Source organism: Sinocyclocheilus anshuiensis, unplaced genomic scaffold (assembly GCF_001515605.1).
Source record: "Sinocyclocheilus anshuiensis isolate Anshui unplaced genomic scaffold, SAMN03320099.WGS_v1.1 scaffold658, whole genome shotgun sequence".
In the NCBI taxonomy this organism is placed as follows: Eukaryota; Metazoa; Chordata; class Actinopteri; order Cypriniformes; family Cyprinidae; genus Sinocyclocheilus; species Sinocyclocheilus anshuiensis.
This window is the reverse complement of record NW_015542402.1, coordinates 1,687,148-1,707,139: the sequence shown is the minus strand read 5'-3', so window position 1 is coordinate 1,707,139 and position 19,992 is coordinate 1,687,148. Positions and strand designations below refer to the sequence as shown.

The window sequence follows — 19,992 nt, the reverse complement described above, 5'->3', positions numbered from 1 at the left end:
GGTGCGTTACCCAAAAACATCATTAGCAAACTATGATCGCAAGTTCCATTGAACTCTATTAGTAACGACAGCCATAGTTGCTTTTGGGAAACGCACCCCTGGTTGTTTTTTAGGGTGTTGCTAAGCAGTTGCTAGGGTTTTGCCATTTACTTGCTTGGAGGTTGATAAGGTGTTGCTAGGTATTTGCAAGTGTGTAGCAACTGTTTGGTTCTCAACATTCTTCAAAATATCTTCTTTTGTGTTGAACAGAAGAAAGAAACTCATACAGGTTTGGAACGACACGGGGGTGAGTAAATGAGGACAGGATTTTCATTTTGGGGTGAACTGTCCCTTTAAGAATCTGTTTTTATGAGGCACTTGTTGGTAATATGAGAATGGAATATTTTCTTATTGTGTTTTATGTCAAAATAGTACAAGATTGTACTATTTAAATGTATGTGGCATCAAAAGTAATCTAAAACGTAATCAAACGTAGTCAGATTAAGTAACCAAAAATGTGTAATCTAACAGATTATGTCATTGAAAAGTTTTTTTCAGTAAGGCAAGCAATTCATAAGTAATTTACCCTGCACCGTATTTATTTACACACAAAAGATCTGACTACAATCACTGCTGCCATGATCACTTCAAGCATTTAATTTAATTTTAATAGAATTTTACTGCCTGCTTTGCATGGGCAGTAATAGATGCATGTTACTGCATCAGAAAATACTTTTTTTTTTGACGTTTGTCAATCTTTTGCATTTCATAATATGCCTTATTTACATAGAAAAAGCTGTTTTGCCTCTTAACCTGGACCCAGTATGTTAAAAAGACACCAGAATTTGCTCTGAAATACAACATGCCAAATAATGTTTTGTTAATTTTCCCCACTGCATTTCGTTATGAATATTGTAGTGGCATATAATCATAATAGACTCTAATAATTATTCTAATTTAATAAATATATCCATACACCTGATAAATGCAATATTTTATTGAAAAATTCCACAGCTCTGTGCTTTTCCTTTATGAAAAGGATTTTCAGTACATATAATTGTATAATGCAAACCCTTACATGAAATCATCAGTGTCCTTTTAGTACACTACTCAATAAATACGCTGAACAGCTGAGAGCTTATTTTCAATCTTTTTGCTTTGCAGCTTGTCATTACTGCTATAGAAGCATGGTAAATGATTTAGTGTTTCCCACAGGCAATAAAGTATGTAACAATATTTATTATTTACATGTGCTCTTCACAAATGTAATTGTTAGCAAAACACTTTCAATTTGTGAGATTTATCCATTTATACATATGATTATATTTGTGCATTTGAGTATGAAAAAAAATCTAAATATCATTGAGGATGGGACATCACCCTGCAGGGGTTAACAACTTTAGACTTTAACATTGCTTTATCCATACGAATATGTTTTTGTGCAAACCCAAACAATCAACTGCCGCTTAAAAGAAATTATACGATATAAAATCTTTGAACAATTTAGATGATGTTTGGAAGATACAATTAGTAATAAAGCTCACATATTTTTACAGTTATTGTACTAAACAAACAAGATAAAGGAATAAAAGATACCACATTAGATCAGATTTCACACTGAAAAAAAATACAAGATAAATTTACTTGAGAAACAAAATTGCATAATGTAATAAAACTCAGTTTAAAGCTCTAAAGCTCCTTGTTTAAAGCATAAATACAACATTCTCAATTAAGGTTTATATGGAAAAAAATAAGGGTTAAAAATCAAGATATAATAAATATCTTAAATAAAACACAGTTTTGCTTCTGAAATGAATGCATCTTTTTACTTGAAAACAAGACTACAATTCTGATTAAGAAAAAGATTAAGTGTAAGAGGCATGTCAGTAAGCAACCAAATGGAGAAAAGCTTTAATTAAAACACACACACACACGCACAAGCACACACACACGCACACACACACACACACACACACACACACTGTCAGTGAGTGCAAAAGACCTTGAAACATGATTTTTTATGTTCTATCTTGATACAATATCACTACAACATTAAAACCTTCAACAAAAATTTATTTCAATCTGAATCTAAGTTTGTAGAGCTTCAGATTGTTTGATCTGAACTAAAATCCAAATTGTCCACATTTTCATCATAAGGTTTGTAGTAAATAATTGTAGTAATATGATATTGTAATATGATTCCCCCCCCTTTTTGTTAGAAAACAATAATCTTACATTTTAAAAAAATCCTCAAAACAGCATAACAACAAAGAAATAGTGAGAACAAAAGTGCTGGTTAGCTCTATGAAAATCTCTAGCAATGTCCTGTTGTGGGATGGTGGCAGTTTATAGTGAGCCTTTATTAGCCTTTTGACATTAATAGCACTAATATTAAAACAAAACCATATTTATCATGATTGATGAACAGCATTTCAATGCAGATAAAAGATCTCTTTAACTTAATTTTAGGTTGCACTTGACATGGAACTGGAAATTCTACATTACATTAGTAGTATGTTCAGTTTTCTATAACTGTATCCATTTTCTGTAAGTATTTTCAAGAAATAAAATGGATAAAGCTTTTCCGTTGAGTGTAAAAACAGGACGCTTGCTGAAATAAGCTATTTAGATGGTAGAATGCAAAATGGTTCATAGTTTGGCACTAAATCGATCCACATTCACACAATTTCTATTGCTACCACATCCATGTCATCCTACAGTAAATAATAAACAGTACATTACTCATGGCTAGGTGACATCTCTGGGGTGTGGCTGTTGGTTTTCAGTACCAACATCCAGAATATCTACTCAAAAAATAAACAAATCGAGCTTCGCTCCACAAATATGATTATTCTAGTGTAGGTGGCACACAAACAGCAAACAGTTGAGTGATAGTAGAGTTGATATTGAGGATTTTCAGAAGACTCCTATGACATCTAATTTTAATACGAGTATAAACTAATCAAAAATTAACCATGCTCACGTGCATGATGCAAAAATATCAATATGCATACACAGCCACAAAATGCAAAAGTGTACTGTATGCTGGTTTGTTCGGCTGGAAGATTAATGCATAGGGATTGGAAATCAAACTGTACACGTCTAGATTATGTATTACTGATGTAACCAGAAATATTTTGCTTATCTGTCATTTTTGCTACCAAAAAAACAAAACAAACAAAAACATTGATTTTAACTGCAGCAGCGGAGAACAAAATGATCTAAACGTCTGATTATATCCTCACACTTTGGCACGTCTCAGATTGTTGTCCACAGTGTTTTAGTTGCATTTGTTTTGGTGTTTTTTACTTGTATATTTTTTCGATGATAACACTTGAGCAGCGGTGCCCAACACCAAACATATTTATATACTCGCAAGCATATACTTAACCTGGGGTGAGATTTCTGAAGTTGATGGTTCATTAAAATAGAAAGTTTGCTTACATTACGTTTTATTAATGTTAGTTTGTAATATGTTTCCCATGTATGCATGTTAATGTTCTAAATAGATAATATTTACTACATGCATGCACGTCATTTGCTGAAGCTGAGTAACACACATTAACATATCCATCTACAGATTATTTACTAAATTCACTGAAATAAGCTCAGAGTTTGTCAACTGAAATGTATAGCATAGAGTGCAATGGCGACCCTCCTCCTACATTTTTAGCCCAGTTTATTATTACAACATAAATTAATACATGAACAAAAAATAAAAATGCATATAGACATTTTGTTTGACCACATTCTGTTACACGTTTCTGGAAAACTTAAGACGGTGCTGGTAAACGAAAACTTTTGATAGTTTTAAACCATCTTAGTTCCAACAAAATAAAATAATAGTTAAAGACACTAATAATAAAATAGGATAAAATATGACTATAGTAGAGTATGTAGTATCAGAATACTCACCCCAGCAACTTAAAACTGAAAGAGGAGCAGGACTAATTTTGTTATATATCCAAGAATGGAAAGGAGGCTCATACCGATACCCAAAATGATGCGAAAAATGGAATACAGTACTTATTTATACATGTAACAATATCATTGTGCATTTACTGTATAAATGACTGTCATCTAATAGTGGCAAGAAATGTTGTAAAATGTTGCCTGTTCCAGTTACGTTTTCCTGACTCTTTTTTGCCTTTTATTAATTGATGACAATAGTAGACTTTTGCTCATTTTTGGCCTAAAAGGTGCATGCATTATGATGTATATCACTACATTATACAGTATTAATATATTTACAACATTTGTACAGGTGACCGTACGTTTTACCAGCCGTGACCAACACATGAAAAACTGCAGGGTTACAAATGGCATAGAAATTTCAAACACTTCAATTTGTACATTTGTGCTTTAGAATGCACAAATAATTACAAATGATAAGAGCATGTACAAATAAAGTCTCTGACACATTTGTTAGTATTCGTTTGATTGCTTTTTCCTCATATAGGCCTGACAGCCATGCATTTGAAGAAGGTTCCCAAAATCTCTTTAGTGCTTGGTCTTTAGGGGCTAAAAGGACATGTAGGCATGCAGTACTCAGATCTTCTGCTCTTCACTCTACACGATCCAGGAATAATCTTACAGATGCAGGTTTTCACTGACTTTTTTTTTTTTGCTACAACTTTTGCTTTATGCACAAGATATACTTTCTAGAAAAAGATGTAAACATACACTAACCAACAATTCACATATTACGTAAATGCACGAAAAAAAAAAAATCCTAAAATGAGCTTTAAAAAACAACAACAACAACAACAACAACAACAGCACAATACACCTTAAATCTTTTCAGTGGGTTCACATTTCCAAGAAGGGGTCTTGCTGGAATCTGTAACATAAAATAAGGCCAGCCTATTTAAAAAAATAAATAAATTAAAGATAGAGATAGGAAAACCAGTAAACTACGTTGAATAGACCAAATGCAGTAGGAAAGAAAATGCGGGCGTAAGAGTCTATCTTAGTGACACGGATGTGCAAACGGCCGTGCCGCCACGCTCCTGAGCGACAGTCCTCAAAGCAGCAGAAGAAGCTGGAGCAGTCCTTCCCATCCAGACACTCGTAGCCGTATTCCTCGTCCCGCTCCTGCATGTGGGTGGCGTTGTTCATCTGGATGGCGGTGGCTGAGCGCGGGCGAATGTCCACAGTGGGGGCCTGCTTTTAGAAGAGAACACATAATCAGCAAGAGTCCCATCAAATACAGCTCGACCAGCTGTTAGGGGCTGCGCTCAAACGTCTGTCAGTGGATACTTTGCACCTAATATTGCAGGTAGAATGCATTAAAAGATGTGCAACTGCAATAGTTGGCTGTAAAACAGATTTCTTGCTTTTTCTTTCTTCCTTTAATACTTAAAATATATATCATATGTATTATGGCTGTTCATTGCACATTTATCTGTCTGTGTTTTGTATTGTTGTGCAATGATTATTTTACACTTTATTATTAAAAATAATAAAGCATAACTGCATCATTAACTTCATAGAAAGTCACTACAGCAACGTTTCCCACATGAGACCACATGGCTCTGTCTAACATGGTACTATGTGTCAACACAGAACAGCTAAACAATTAGGTATTAATATACTTTCAGTCTTGTATCTTGGCCAGTAACAGTACTAAAATATAAGTGTATTATATAAGAGCAGTGTTGGGGAAAGTTACCTTTAAAAGTAATGCATTACAATATTGAGTTAGTCCATAAAAAAGTAACTAATTACGTTACTTAGTTACTTTTTATGGAAAGTAATGCGTTACGTTACTTTTGCGTTACTTTTTAAATCTGGACAGGGCTTGCTTGTTTATTTTTAAAATAAAAAATGTTATATTTTTACCATTTTTATATTTTATACCAAAAGTGAAATGAATAAGCCTCAGGCTGAAGGGAAAGTAAATTTACGTCCGTACAGTAGAGTGCAGAAGAAGAAATTTCAACACACTTAAAAGCAATAAAAAAAGACACACAAATGTTTGTAGAGTAATTTGTGCTTATTAGTACGGTTGAACTGGATCATCGAAGACATTGGTTAATAGAATGGGATTAAATACATAAAGGATATTTGTGTTGTTTAACATTTAATTATTGCAGGTTTGCGTCATATTCTGAGTTGCATTATTTTTATTCATTTTGAGGAATACCGAATCTGTTTTTTTTTTTTTTGAGTGAGATGAATTAATGCATATTCATATTTTAGAACTACAGTAACATCTGATTTCTCTCAACATGGGGACAGGAGAGCTGTCAATCAATAAATTTGAAAAAAAAAATTCCACTTATTTGAAAAAGTAACTCAGATATTCTCTTGTAAATTAAAAAGTAATGCGTTACTTTACTAGTTACTTGAAAAAAGTAATCTGATTACGTAACTCACGTTACTTGTAATGCGTTACCCCCCAACACTGGTTACGAGACCTGCATGTAAATATTTCCCATCAAAACCAAGAGAAATCGGATTATTGGGACATATCCACATTTCTGGATTCGCAATCATTTTGCCCAGCACTGGAAGGGGGCTTCAAATCCCTTTGAAAAACGAAGCACAACCAGCTGTTCACGCTGGCTTCTCCGGGTGCACATTATGTAGCATTTAGGACAGAGCCACCTGAAGCTGTGCGGAAACGGGTCATGTGACTCGCTTCTCAAAGGGTTTCGCAGAAGCGTTTGGAAAGCACAAGAGCACAAATAGCTTGCCATGTGGAAAGAAACAAATACAGTGGAATTTGCAGCTTTAACTGGATGAAATATGACAACCTTCAAAGAGAAAGCGCCTTTTCTGTCTTACATTATTTATCTACATTCATGATTTTATTAATTATTTTAACTGTGGTTCTCAACTGGTGGGCTGTGACCCAAAAATAGGTTGTACGTCTGATACAAAACCCTTTTTTGGGGGGGGGTTTATGCAAAATAACCGTCACTTATTTAGAATAGCCTACTGCAAATTCATTAACAGAACAAGGTTAAGAACAAATTTATGTGCGCACTCACATGTTGTGAATTTGGCGAAATATTAGATGTAATTTGTGTAAAAATATGAACAATTTGTCACATTATTAGTGAATCAGACCCATTGTAAAATTGAGGTCCTGAAGCAAAGCTAGATACACTCTAAAAAATGCTGGGTTGTTTCAACTCAACTTTGGGTCAAATATGGACTAACCCAACCGTTGGGTTAAATTTTTACATTAAATTTTTAACCCAAAACTTGGGTTAGTTGAAACAACCCAGCATTTTTTAGAGTGTATAGTCTGGTATGCTAAATTGCAATTGATCTAATTCCCTCTTTTCCGAATTCTTGAGAACTAACTTTTAATCCATAATAGAAGCTAAATGTAGGCCTGTGCCCTCATGCACAAAGACTTTTGAAAGATATCTACGACTAAATCCGCCAAAGCCATCAGGCTCATGCTCTTTAATTGGGATTAAGGTAATCAGTATGGTTGTCTATTTCAAGCTGTTAAGGCTCTGCTGACTATTTCTGTCAGGTTTAAAGCCTCATATACAAACACGCAGAGGAGGAGGAAGGCGGCCACTTTTTAGTTAAAAGAATGATGCAAGTATTTCAGCCATTGCTGTTGTTTAATTGCATTAAAGTAAAATAAGAGTCTGTGTGCTGGCGAGTGTGTCCCACTGTCTTTCACAGCACGGGAGGTTCAGTGCTAAACTGACTAGATGTTAGTGCAGTGAATCTAAAGACCAGACACAAGAGCAGTGTGGTTGCACAGAATGCAGAAACATGCATGATTAGTGAACTTTACATGAGCAATATACCTTTGAAGAAAAGAGCCGCAGGAGCTTTTGTCCACACAGGAAACAAAAAAATATTAGAAATTGAAAAGAAGAAAACAAACACATACAGTACAAACCAACCAACAACATAAGACAGACATACAGTATAATGCAAAAAAGACTCTGAAAGTGGAAAGAGAACAAATTACTGCAACCTCACACATATACATAGACACAGAGGAAGGGTGTGTAAGGCAGCATATATTAACAGGTTCACTGCATGTTGCAAAATACAGACTGCTCATTCCTGCGAGAACATATCTGCAAAGTGCATTCAAAAATACAATCATGTATTGTATAAACTATTAGGCATGGTTTTGAACGTGGCTCATCCAGTCAGATTTTAGAGCTTGGAAACGGATATTTCTTATATACTTCAAATACAAATCAGCATGCGTGTAGCAAACAATCATTACCAAAGAACAAAATAATCATCTAAGGAGGAGACTGGTACTCTTAAACTCTGCAGAGATCAAAACGTTTCTTCAGCAAAAGCTTCTTGGTGTTTTATTTGAAGAGTTTTACTTGTGGCTTGAGAATCAGTACTCATTAATCTGCCTGACATTTTAAACTCTAAAATCAAATAAGACATTTCTGGCACCCCTTTAATCATCTGAAAGTGGAACGACCCCATTTTCTGAGATCAGCCCTCCTCAAGCTACGGATATGAGCACCCTGCTGAGATGAAAATCTAAGGCTGCACTTCAAACCTGCTGCTGAAATGATTCAGATTAAGGACATCACTGCTCAGTGACACTGTTTGACAGAGGTGGTCAAAAAAGGTTCTACCATGCACAGTTGCACATTATGTTCCAAAACCTAGTGAGCTGTCACCGCCTACATAGGCGTAATGGAAACTCATTAGTGACTGTTTAGAAATGCTCTTCATGGACAACAACTAATGATCACTTAGGTGCATCACAAATAGCTTTCCTCACATGAAGCACACAAGACTCATCTAGCACTCAAAGTGGATTCCTGCAGAGTTACCAATAAAGCCTTAATTGCTAAGCTAACAACACAAAACTGCAGTAAGCACACGTAATTCACATGCCTGCGGAAAACTTTCTGGCAGCTTTTTAGGCAGGTTTATTTCACTACAAAACTCATGCATTTAAACAGACTTTTACATGAAAGCTTGTTTTTAGTCTAACTTTAGACTGGTTCATTTATAAATCCATACACTACCTTTTTTTCTTTACACTGAACTCAAAAGAATACTGTCTGGGATTGATGCTGCCTTAGAATTTCACCAAAGCAAGGTACCATCTTCACATTGGGAGCACACCAAGCCTAGAAATGCTGCCAAGGCAGCTTACTAACTTGTCGAAGAGTGCTATTATTTGGAATATTTTGGAGTACTCAACCTTGGGTAGACTTAAAAGTAAGCAACTAATCCCTGACCCTAAAAAAAAACAAAAAACAATTACAGTTCTCAAATAGGCCAATCTTTAGAATTAGAAAAATACTAGAAGTAAATACACTTTATAATATTGTTGTATTGGTAGGTGATAATGTGAATTGTCTTAGGAAGTGTACTCACAGGATTTCTCTTCCTCTTGTCTTTGTTTTTGCTGGGCTTGCGGTTGCTCACAAAGTAGTGGAGCGTTCCGTACTCAATCAGAGCGGCGAAAACAAAGATGAAGCACACCGATACGAAGAGATCCATAGCTGTGACGTACGACACTTTGGGTAAGGACTTCCTAGCAATGGTACTCAAAGTGGTCATGGTAAGCACAGTTGTGATTCCTGGGGAACAAAGTAAATAATAATGAAATAAGAACATGGAGATTGCAATGTCTGGTGCATATGGACTACTGAAGTTATATCTGTGATATTTATCTTTTACATGGCTAGTGCATGGTTGTGGTTTGGCTTTTAATTCCCACTGAACAACGACAAGGCCAAAAGCAATAATCGCTTAAGAGTCAGAATAGGGCCAAACCCAAAGCCTCCATATCTTTGGCTGAGGATGCCAAAACATGCCTTAGGCCAGAGAAAGCAGATCTTTCCCGAAGGGAAGCTATAGAGCAGGACATCTGGCTCACGAGATCCACTTTCCAGCAGAGTTTAGCTCTAACCCTAATCAAACACACCTGAGCATGCTAATCAATGTCTTCAGGATCATTAGAAAATCACAGGCAAGTAAGTTTGATCAGGGTTGGAACTAAACTCTGCAGCGCATTGGCCCTCCAGGGCAAGATTTGAGGAATCCTGCTATAGAGGTTCCTCCAGAATTGACAGTAGATCTGAGAACCAGACTTGAGATGGCCAAAACGGAACCACCAGCAGGAGGCACACCTTATCCTGCTGGACTCTTCTAAAAAAGTCTTCAGGGTGGAGGCTCACTGGCGTAAAGGCATACAACTTGGCCTTGGGCGACTCCTGTGTTAGGGCATCTGAGCCCAACTGTGCTGGATGAGAAAACCAAATGGGACACTGAGTCATCTTGAGTGAACAAACAGATCCACGTCTGCTTTGCCGAATTTCTGCTATTGTACAATTTCAGGCTCACAATCGGAGGATGACGCCTCCACTCCCTGGGCCTCAGACCTTCTCCTTCCCACAACTCCAAACTTGCTACAGTGGAGTCGAAACCCGGGAGGAAAAGTTCTTTGCCATGGAGTCCTTGCCCCTTGCTGAGATGGACAATTCACTAGCCAGACTCCATCAAACCCAACATCAGGCCCTCTTGAATCAAGCCCAAGTAGCATCTCAACAGCTACCTGTGCAGAACTTCCTGCATTACGAACCTCAAGCGGGTCATCCTGTGTGGTCCACACACTAGAGCAACGGAAGCAGTGTTCTGTCCGTCGAGCTGGGTAAAAACAGTCGGCCATTTGTGATGATCCAGCAAATCTGTGACACCTGCCGATCTGGTGGTCCTTGAACAGCTCATTGCTCAGCTTCAAAAAGATGTAGCCAAGTGGGTCTAGTGCCACCGCACAGATGTGGTCTCAGCTGTATTAATCTCATACAGCAGCAATTTAAAATTAACCCTGGAGTAATGGTGCGTCACCTTATTGCCTCTGTTCAAATACAAGACAGCCTTCACTTTTGAGGGCACCCACACCCACCACCTTAGCATCTCATGGACAGAATTCTTAGGCCAGACATTACAATCAATCGTAAAACACAGAGGTCAGGAGTCACTGCAGGAAAGATAAGCTGCTGAATACAAGTGGTGTTTATAGGTAAGACAAGATAAACAATTTGCTATTGGAGTAAGAAAAATAAATTCAAGATAAATTCTCTTAATTATTGTTTTTAAATTTTACATCATTTTTATTCTCAAGTAAATTTGTTTTAAGGATGTTTAGATAATAAAAAGATTGTTTAAGAAAATAGGGATAGTGTCACAACACAAAGCTGGTTTATCAGGTAGAATGTAAACAGAAGGTCTTACCCAAAGAAGTTCTGGCTGGCACTGCATCCTTGTTGATCCAGAATGAAACCCAGGACAGAACAACGATCAAGGTACAGGGGATATATGTCTGGATGGTGAAATAACCCATCCTTCTGCTTAAGTCAAAGAAGACGGTCAGAACCACATAATCTCCTGGGGACAAAACAGAATTTCATATTATAAACAAATGCACACACCTACTTGCTCCTTATTATTTCAGTTTTCATTAAAAACATCCTTCAAAACTTTCTTTAATAGCCATCTACTCTGTCTATAGATTACAGCCCAGCACAGGCTGGGCATTCTATTAACCAAGGTGTATCCTGATGCTGAACAACAGTACTGAGTCACAATGCTTTCCTTTAAATCAAAGGGATTTTAAGATCACAAGAAACAAAGTCAGTCAAGTGTGCCCAAATGTTTGACTGGTAGGGTACCTTTGACTGAATGGGGAAAAACTGTTGGACACAGGGGCTGCTGTTACAGCAATTCCAAGCAGCAGCTTTTCCACTATAAATCACAGAGCTCTTCAGCTGTCAGGCTGTTTTGGGCCAGGAAATCATAGACTGGATGTTAATTTAAAGATCAATTAAGCATACAGAATAAACTATTAGGTCTCCACTATTAGGTCTCCTCACAATATACACCCTCACACTGATTCCACACGGAAACACAATAGAAGGACATCAAAACGCCAAGGTGTGAGTGTAGCTGAAATGCATGGAGGACATGGGAGTGATTTCCAAAGTGACTCAACCCACCCTGTGGTGTATCAGCATGGTGACCAAGGTTCAAGACAGGATCCAGCTGTGCATTGATTTGACTTGTCTAAATAAGTGGGTGTTGCAAGAAAGACATATCCTCCTAGCTGCAGATCAGGCACTCACAATACTTGCAACAGCCAAGGTATTCACAAAACCGGATGCCACCTCAGTTTTCTGGCAAATTCCATTGTCAGAGGAAAGCTCACTCCAAATGATGTTCATTACCCTATTTGGTAGATGTGAATTCAACAATCTACCATTTGGGATTTTGTTGACTTCAGCATCCCATGACACAGATTTTGATGTGAAGATGAGGGCTTGACGATAAACAAGTAATGTGTGTATGCTATGGACAACATATGGACAACACAGGGTCGCACCAGATCCATGCAAAGTCAGGGAGATTATGGAGATGGCTGAACCAACTGCAGTGAAAGGTGTGAAGAGAGTGATGGGAATAGCTAACTTCTTGGACAAGATTTTACCCCTCCTTGCATCTTATACTAGGCCATTCAAATATCTACTTTGTGAGAAAAATCTGCACAACCACAAAAAGAGGTGTTCGAGAAGGAGGCCCTAGCAGACATGGGCATGTGAACGTCTGTCAATTTACCTCCTCTGTCTCAAGTATAATATGGAGATGCATCTCAAGCCACTGCTGAGCACCAAAACACTAGGTGAGCTCCCACCACAAAAACTGTGGTTTCGATTGAAGCTGTTAAAATTCACTTGTGCATGTGCTGGGTGCGCAATTCAGACACAATATCAAGAGCTCATGTGAAGCACATCTTCACAGAAGCAGAAAAGGATAATGAGGCAAGGAAGGCAGTGCCTCCACAAAAAACTGGATGAAAAAAAAATCATAACACAGAATTAAAACAATGCAAATATTACAAAATATGACATAAAAAAGCATAGAAAACCTTTCTGTGTCTGGAGACCTGCTCCTCGGGGGCCAAAGAATAGTGATTTCACACTGCATGAGGCAAGAAATCATCCATAGTATACACAAAGGACACTAACGTATTGTCAAGTCCAGAGATTGGGACTGTCTGTCAGTTTATCTGGTGGCCAGGACTATCGTTGCACATCAGTCAGCTTGTGGAAAAGTGCAGCACATGTTGACAGTGTTGGGCAGAGCTCAGAGAGGCCTTGTTGACCACTCCAATGCCAGAAAGACACTGGCAACAAGTAGGCACAGACTTGTTTTTCTGGGAGAATAACTCATATCTCCTTGAGGATTATTTTTCATGCTACACTGAAGTGGCACGTCTCAATGCTGCCACAGCCAACACAGTCATTGCAGCCACAGAATTCCAGAGACCGTTATGTCCGATAAAGGGCCACAGTACAGTACTCTTTTTAAAAGTATGGGTTCACATACATTACCAGCAGTCTGAGATACCAGCAAGCAAAAAGAGAGGTGGAGTGTGCTGTGGCTACTGTGAAAGGTCTCTGTAAAGGGGGAGGGGAGAAAACAAAATCTTTCTCTCCTCCGAACATCAAAGGATTCACGAGCAAATGAAAAAAAAAATACAGCAGTACAATCTGCACGTCCCTCACCAACACTGCAGTCTGGGCAAAGCATGTGGCTGCTGAGAGAGGAATCACAAGGGGCAGTCATTTGTCAAGCAAAAGCAAGCAGATCTTACATCATACACACTGCTGAAAGACTGGTCAGGACTGCACGCATACACACAGCTGACCTGACTCAACATCTGAAACCTGTTGTCACAACTAACACAACCCCTGGGCCAGGTAACACTGATACACACACTCACACTACCAGGAACCACAGACACACTGACATGGGCAGAGCACCCAATGCAACAATTTCAGGCCGAGTGTCACAGCCTCCTGCACGACTGGATTTGTAGAAAAGAAAAAACAAAACAATTGATGCAAAAAAACATTTGGGGTAGGGGTGTGGTTTACATGAAAACGAAAGAAGATGTGTTCTTGCTCAAAAGGGTGAGGTGTTCAGTATCAGTATCTTGCATGTTACTGGACAGACCTAATTGAGTGTAACACTGGTGGTGGTGCATCATGTGTTCTGTAGTAAATGGTTATTCTGTGCACAGGATTTCTGTTTAGCTAATGCAAACGTTGTGGCACAGCCTTTGTCTGTTGCTTTTCCTTTTTGACTGAAGAATCTCTGTTTTGACAATGATCTTACGTTTTGCACCTTTAAAGACCACCCTTTTTAAAAAGTTAAAGATGAGAGTGATGTAACCTACTTGCACTTTTCTGACACAACACTTCCTTCCTTATTTCTCACTTACTGATGGTATCATTACCATTATCATGGTACCTACACCTGCAGTGTTTCATAAATACTGAGCCTATTCCTTACAGACAGGGCACTTTTCTGATGGACTACTCCCAAATTATGCTTACTGTGGTCCACACATTTCAATTTTGTATTCATTACGACCCGCATTAGATGAAGCCCCTAAGCAACAGTCTGTCTTTTTTCTGCTGGCTAATTGCTGTAAAAACACCCTAATTTAGCATACTCAGCAAAGTCAAAGTCAAGGACCATTACTGTCTGTGTTTACAAATAAGGCACCACCATAACGGCTCCCATGACTTGCTGTCAGACAGCACCAGCTCAAAGTGTTTGATGGGTTTTGCAAGACTCATTAGTATAGACATTTATCTTGAGGAAACATACTAATAACACTCATTCCCATTAACCCATGGCTCAACAAAGTATTGCAGATGAAAGGAAGATAGCCAGATAGCCTTTGAAACTGGGAAACTGCAGCTAGAAAAACTTTTGTAACGTTGAGGAGCAAGTGAAGGCAGGCGGGGATGGATCTAAGCGCAGGATATTTAATGAAATAAACTGGAACAAACAATAAATCAAAAACACAAGGAACAAAGAACAGAAACACAGGCAGACAGACATCCATTACATTCAACAACTAACAAAGCACAAGAAAACCACAAGGGCTTTATAAATACACACAGGAGAATGAAAGGACCAATGAGTTACTATGGGAACAAACAAGGTAGGGGTGTGGTCATTGAGTTACTATGGCAACCAATGAGGGTAACTATGGAGACAAACAAGACAGACAGCAAAACAGACAGTGGTTAAACTGAAACCACTTAATAAAATGAAGTAAACGGAAGGATCTGAAGTATCAATGTGATAATGTGAGAAACAGAATTGTGATACATGATTGGTACAGCTGCAATTTCTGAAATATATCAATCTAAAATAATAAGATAACAATAAACAATATACTTCTGCAAAACAAGAATGTTACATAAAATCAAAATAATTGCAACCATCAATACGAGTATGTTCTGTATCGTCTATACTGCAGTAAATTGCAAAGTAATCAAGGAGGGTAATATTTCAATTAAGGAGGAGATAATTTTGAGCTGCAGAGGCAGAATGTGTTTTTGAACTAAAAATGATTTCTTCCTGTTGCTGTTTTTGTCATATTGCCTTTTTCCACATGAAAAACAGATGATGGTACAGAGCAGTGTATCAGTCCTCTGCTCAGATGCTGTGAATGTTTGACTGAATTAGCTGCGTCATCTCCATTGCATTAATTTCATTCTCAGCTCACGGACTTCAAAGAAGCCCAGTGCTTAGATTGTCCCTAATGAGAGCACAGCGCAGCACCTCAAAGGCTGAATCTGCCAGATCTCATTCTACAGTCTGCTTGCCTGTAATGGAACAAATGGTGCAAGTATAAAAAAAAGATGACATGAGATGTCTGCTTGCCTTTTATCTCCACACAGTGGGAACATCCCCAGACTTCTCTTCTTATATCTCTCTTTTCCTCCTGTCTCTTTCATGCATTGTTGAGACCAATATGCAAATCGCAAGCAACCATGTAAAGAAAGATAGCGTCAGCACAGGCCAGGGACCTCTATGTAGAAATGTTGCCTATGCACAAAATGGGTAGAGATTCCCAACTCTGTTTCTGGAGCCCCTCAACATTGCACATTTTGTATGTCTCCCTAATCAGACGCACCCAAATTGTTTTAATCCTTGTCCCTAACATTTAGAGAAGACCATTATAATGATTAGGCATTGCTGTAAAAATTATATTTTTATTAACAGAAAAAAAATCTGATTTCATCAGTACACGATACTCACAGTCAAGGGCATTTTAGGGCTTTTTTTTAATAGGAATTTGGTTGACCTTCAAATTTGGAAAAACCTTATTTTTCCTCTGTATTACATCTAAGCTCCATGACAGTTACATAACTAGCTCTGTCAAGCTGTGTTGCAAACCCGTCCAGACACCAAAGATCCTTTTTATTCTCCCCTTTTTAACTGGTTTAAAAGAGGCTTATCTTCACAGAACAATCAGGGCGCTGATGAACAAAAATCCTGGATGTGTTGGGGGACATAAAAATAATAATAATGTGCATTTCAAAAAGACATGATCTAATTAGCGAAAAGCAAACGTGCTGCAGCTTTAGTCAGTGATAGACTCTCGTCTTATTCACAGAATATGTTAAAGAAGCTGGGATACTGTGGTATGCGTTGTGAATCTTTTAAACAGTTTAAAAGAAAAAAAAAAAGAGGGATAAAGTTGAGATAAATCTGGCACAATTTAGATGCAGGACCAGTCTGCAGTGTTTATTCAGTATTCTATTACAGAAGAAAAAAATCACAGTTAAAAAGGTGTTGATGATGTCAGATGAGATTCACTGTTGATTGAACTGAAAGAAGTGGAGATGCAGGCATTGTAGCAGTTGTCGCTGTGATTATCTTATTGCATGAGAAAGCAAGCAAAAGGCAGGGGTTTAGACTCAAATAAAAGCATTAGATTCTCACTCTATCAGACAAAAAGCTGGCTTTAAAAATGAGAAACTGAATAGAAAATCTGATTTAGATTGGTTTATTTTGGTTGTAAATGTCACCAAGTTTTTTACCTGCATAAATGTATAAAAAAGAAGGACTGATGCACTGATGAGCTTAGTAACACCATTAGGCCAGGCTGACTACAGAAGACAACGTCTCATTATCAAAGTCCAGAGAAGACTTCATGAAAGTAAAAACCGAGGGTTCAGCAGTGGTAAGCCTCAAGAGCAGGAAGGCCAAAAACATATAAAAAACCCTGCCCAGTTCGGGCTTGGACATCATTCTTTGGACAGATGGAACTATGGTCAACCATACCAGAAAGATGGGAAGACTATAGAGAAGGATCATAATCCGAATGGAAATTAGAATGGGCATGTATGGTTGCTAATGAAACTGGGTCATTAGTGTTTAATGAGTGTTTAGAGCTATATCAGCTCAGATTCAGTCACATTCTACAAACCTGATAAGTACAGTACAGATGGATAATGACCCAACATACACCGCAAAAGCTAACAAACTGATTATTTTTTTTAATCTTACCTAAACTAAATTAAACATGCATTTGCCTTGCTGAAGACAAGGCTTAAGGCAGCTTTGGTAAAGCATCACAAGGGAGAAAACCCAGAATTTGGACATTTACTGCAAATGTTTTTGAGCTCCTAAAATGGGGGTGCTATTATAAAAAATATTTATAATTGTGTTAGACACAGATGCTTCCATAGTCACTGACTACATACTATACATTTGAAATGTTTCAAACTATTATTTCAGGTTTTTACAATGTAATTATATTATTGTCTGTGGCTATAGTATTGTTTTTGCAATTTGTTTATAGTTTAAAAATAGCATTATTACATATTTAAAATTCATATCCAGTAAAATAATGTACTTTTTAAATCTTCTGGTGAAATCAAGCAATATGAGGACTAGCAAAATATTCACTTTAATATATATTACATTCAGTGCTATACAACAATTCGTTCTGGTTCTAAAAATCTGATTGGTTGAGAACCGTGAGATATTGTACTGGTATCGCTACATGAACGCCGTTTCACCGTTTGTATCACTCTGCTTCCAGTATTTCTCACAGCTAGTGTCATGGCGGACTCCCAAATCCACTAAAATGTAAAAATAATACTGTCTTTGTGTCACAGAATGTAGTTTTAAGAGTTTTTTAGGAGGGAATGTACTTGTTTAGACTTCAAATATATGGTTTGTTAATAAAGATAACGTCTATTTGAAAATTTGCTTCGGCGTTTTTGGAGACGTGAGCTCCAGGGTGTCAGCGGCTGTTCAGCGCTCATGAACCCGCCGAGAGCAGCCTGACCTCTGCCAGATCTTCTGGAATTTGCTGCTGGCTCTGATGCCTCTATAGTGGTTAAACATGAGATATAATTAGTTTTGGGTAAATCTGACGGGCAGTTTTTGAGCTCATTAATCTATTATTTGTTTGAGAGCAAATAGTTTCGGCTGAAGGCAAAATCTCATCATGTTATATTTTATTTATATAAATAGTATTTAGTATTGGGAAACAGTGTGTGTTCGTGATGGTGATTTTTGTGACATTGTTCTGCCATTAGATGGGGACAAGTGACTGTTTTACGAGTCAGCATTTAAGATTTTTATATTAAAAGAGACTGAAATGGAAGTTATTTTTACTTTTAATAACAGCTTTTAAGACGCAGTTAACAAATGCAGTGAGCTGCGCTGTCATCGGAAATCACCCTTAACAGATGAAAGGACAGTACGACAAAGATATCGCTTTCCTTAGCGGACATTCAAACTCATGTTTTATTGTGAATATGAGATTGAGCTGAAGAATGAATGCTGTATCAGATGAAGGTAATCACACTTGCTCAGCCCATCTCTCTCTCACAATACTCTACATAATACAGTGAGATTTTAATTAAGTAATACAATACGTTTTTAATGAAGCAACTCGACGTTCCTTCGTTACTAGTTCTAAAGTGATGTTTTCGAATTAGTAACGGAGGCTTCAGCTCAGCTGTTAAACTGTCAAACTGAGATTTGAAAATGTGGCGGAAGGAAGTAATTCCGCACAAAAGGGTTTTTAAAGACACTCTGTTGTTGTTTTTCTTATATATTTACACTCGAGCCGTCTAACTGTTGTATAAACGCAATATCGTTCTTGTACTCGAGCGATACCTCGAGCCTCTGGCCTAATCACAAAGCCGGTATCGCTCTCATACTCGAGTGATATTGCTCATATATTAATAGCTTTTTATATTAAATATATATTAATTTGATTTTATCTATCTATCTATCTATCTATCTATCTATCTATCTATCTATCTAAACAAACAAATATAAAAATAAAAACGTATTAATTTTGAAATGGTGATTGAATCCCTGCAGTATTTAACACATAACATGTCAACATCGAAGTGAAAAAGACAACAGTATTATCTGCACTTCATATGGACCAGGGTTGCTGACGTTCAGCATGGCATGAGCTACGTTACACATTAATGTACTTAAAGTTAAGTCCCTGACATAAAGATTGTGACTGATGTTGGACGTTTGAGCACCATTAAGAAGATCATGTCACACAGAGACAGATGTCAAATGTAGAACTGGGATATGAGTGACATGTTCAACACCTGCTTTTTTTAAAAGAAGAGGAATTTTATGATGGCTGTTGTTGTTGTTTATTATTCAATAAATACTATTTTATATTCATAGTAGTATTTAGTATTGGGAAACTGTGTGCGTGTGTGTGTGTTCGTGTGTTCGTTATGTTGATTTTTGTGACATTGTTTCGCCTTTTAGATGGCGACAAGAGTCAGCAGTAAATAATTTATATTGAAAGAGACTGAAACGAAAGTTATTTTTACTTTCAACAACAGCTTGTAAGACGCAGTTAACAAATGCAGTGAGCTGCGCTGTCATCGGAAATCACCCTTAACAGATGAAAGGACAGTACGACAAAGATATCGCTTTCCTTAGCGGACATTCAAACTCATGTTTTATTGTGAATATGAGATTGAGCTGAAGAATGAATGCTGTATCAGATGAAGGTAATCACACTTGCTCAGCCCATCTCTCTCTCACAATACTCTACATAATACAGTGAGATTTTAATTAAGTAATACAATACGTTTTTAATGAAGCAACTCGACGTTCCTTCGTTACTAGTTCTAAAGTGATGTTTTCGAATTAGTAACGGAGGCTTCAGCTCAGCTGTTAAACTGT

The 19,992-nt window shown here is 37.4% G+C and overlaps 1 protein-coding gene across 4 annotated transcripts in view; it reads right to left on the bottom strand.

Annotated features, from left to right (window-relative positions):
- Positions 1-2,505: 2,505 nt before the first annotated feature.
- The window catches only part of LOC107692990 (gamma-aminobutyric acid receptor subunit gamma-2-like), a 47,450-nt gene continuing 29,963 nt past the window's right edge, over positions 2,506-19,992 (bottom strand). The window contains exons 7-10 of one of the 4 annotated variants that reach the window (XM_016492228.1): positions 11,182-11,334; positions 9,319-9,524; positions 7,758-7,781; positions 2,506-5,145 (exon numbers count right to left, since the gene is read on the bottom strand). In XM_016492228.1, the coding sequence (XP_016347714.1) occupies positions 4,864-5,145; positions 7,758-7,781; positions 9,319-9,524; positions 11,182-11,334 (665 nt within the window). In that variant the 3' untranslated portion in view covers positions 2,506-4,863. The remainder of the gene's footprint in view (positions 5,146-7,757; positions 7,782-9,318; positions 9,525-11,181; positions 11,335-19,992) is intronic. The other 3 variants (XM_016492229.1, XM_016492230.1, XM_016492231.1) reach the window with 3 other exon arrangements.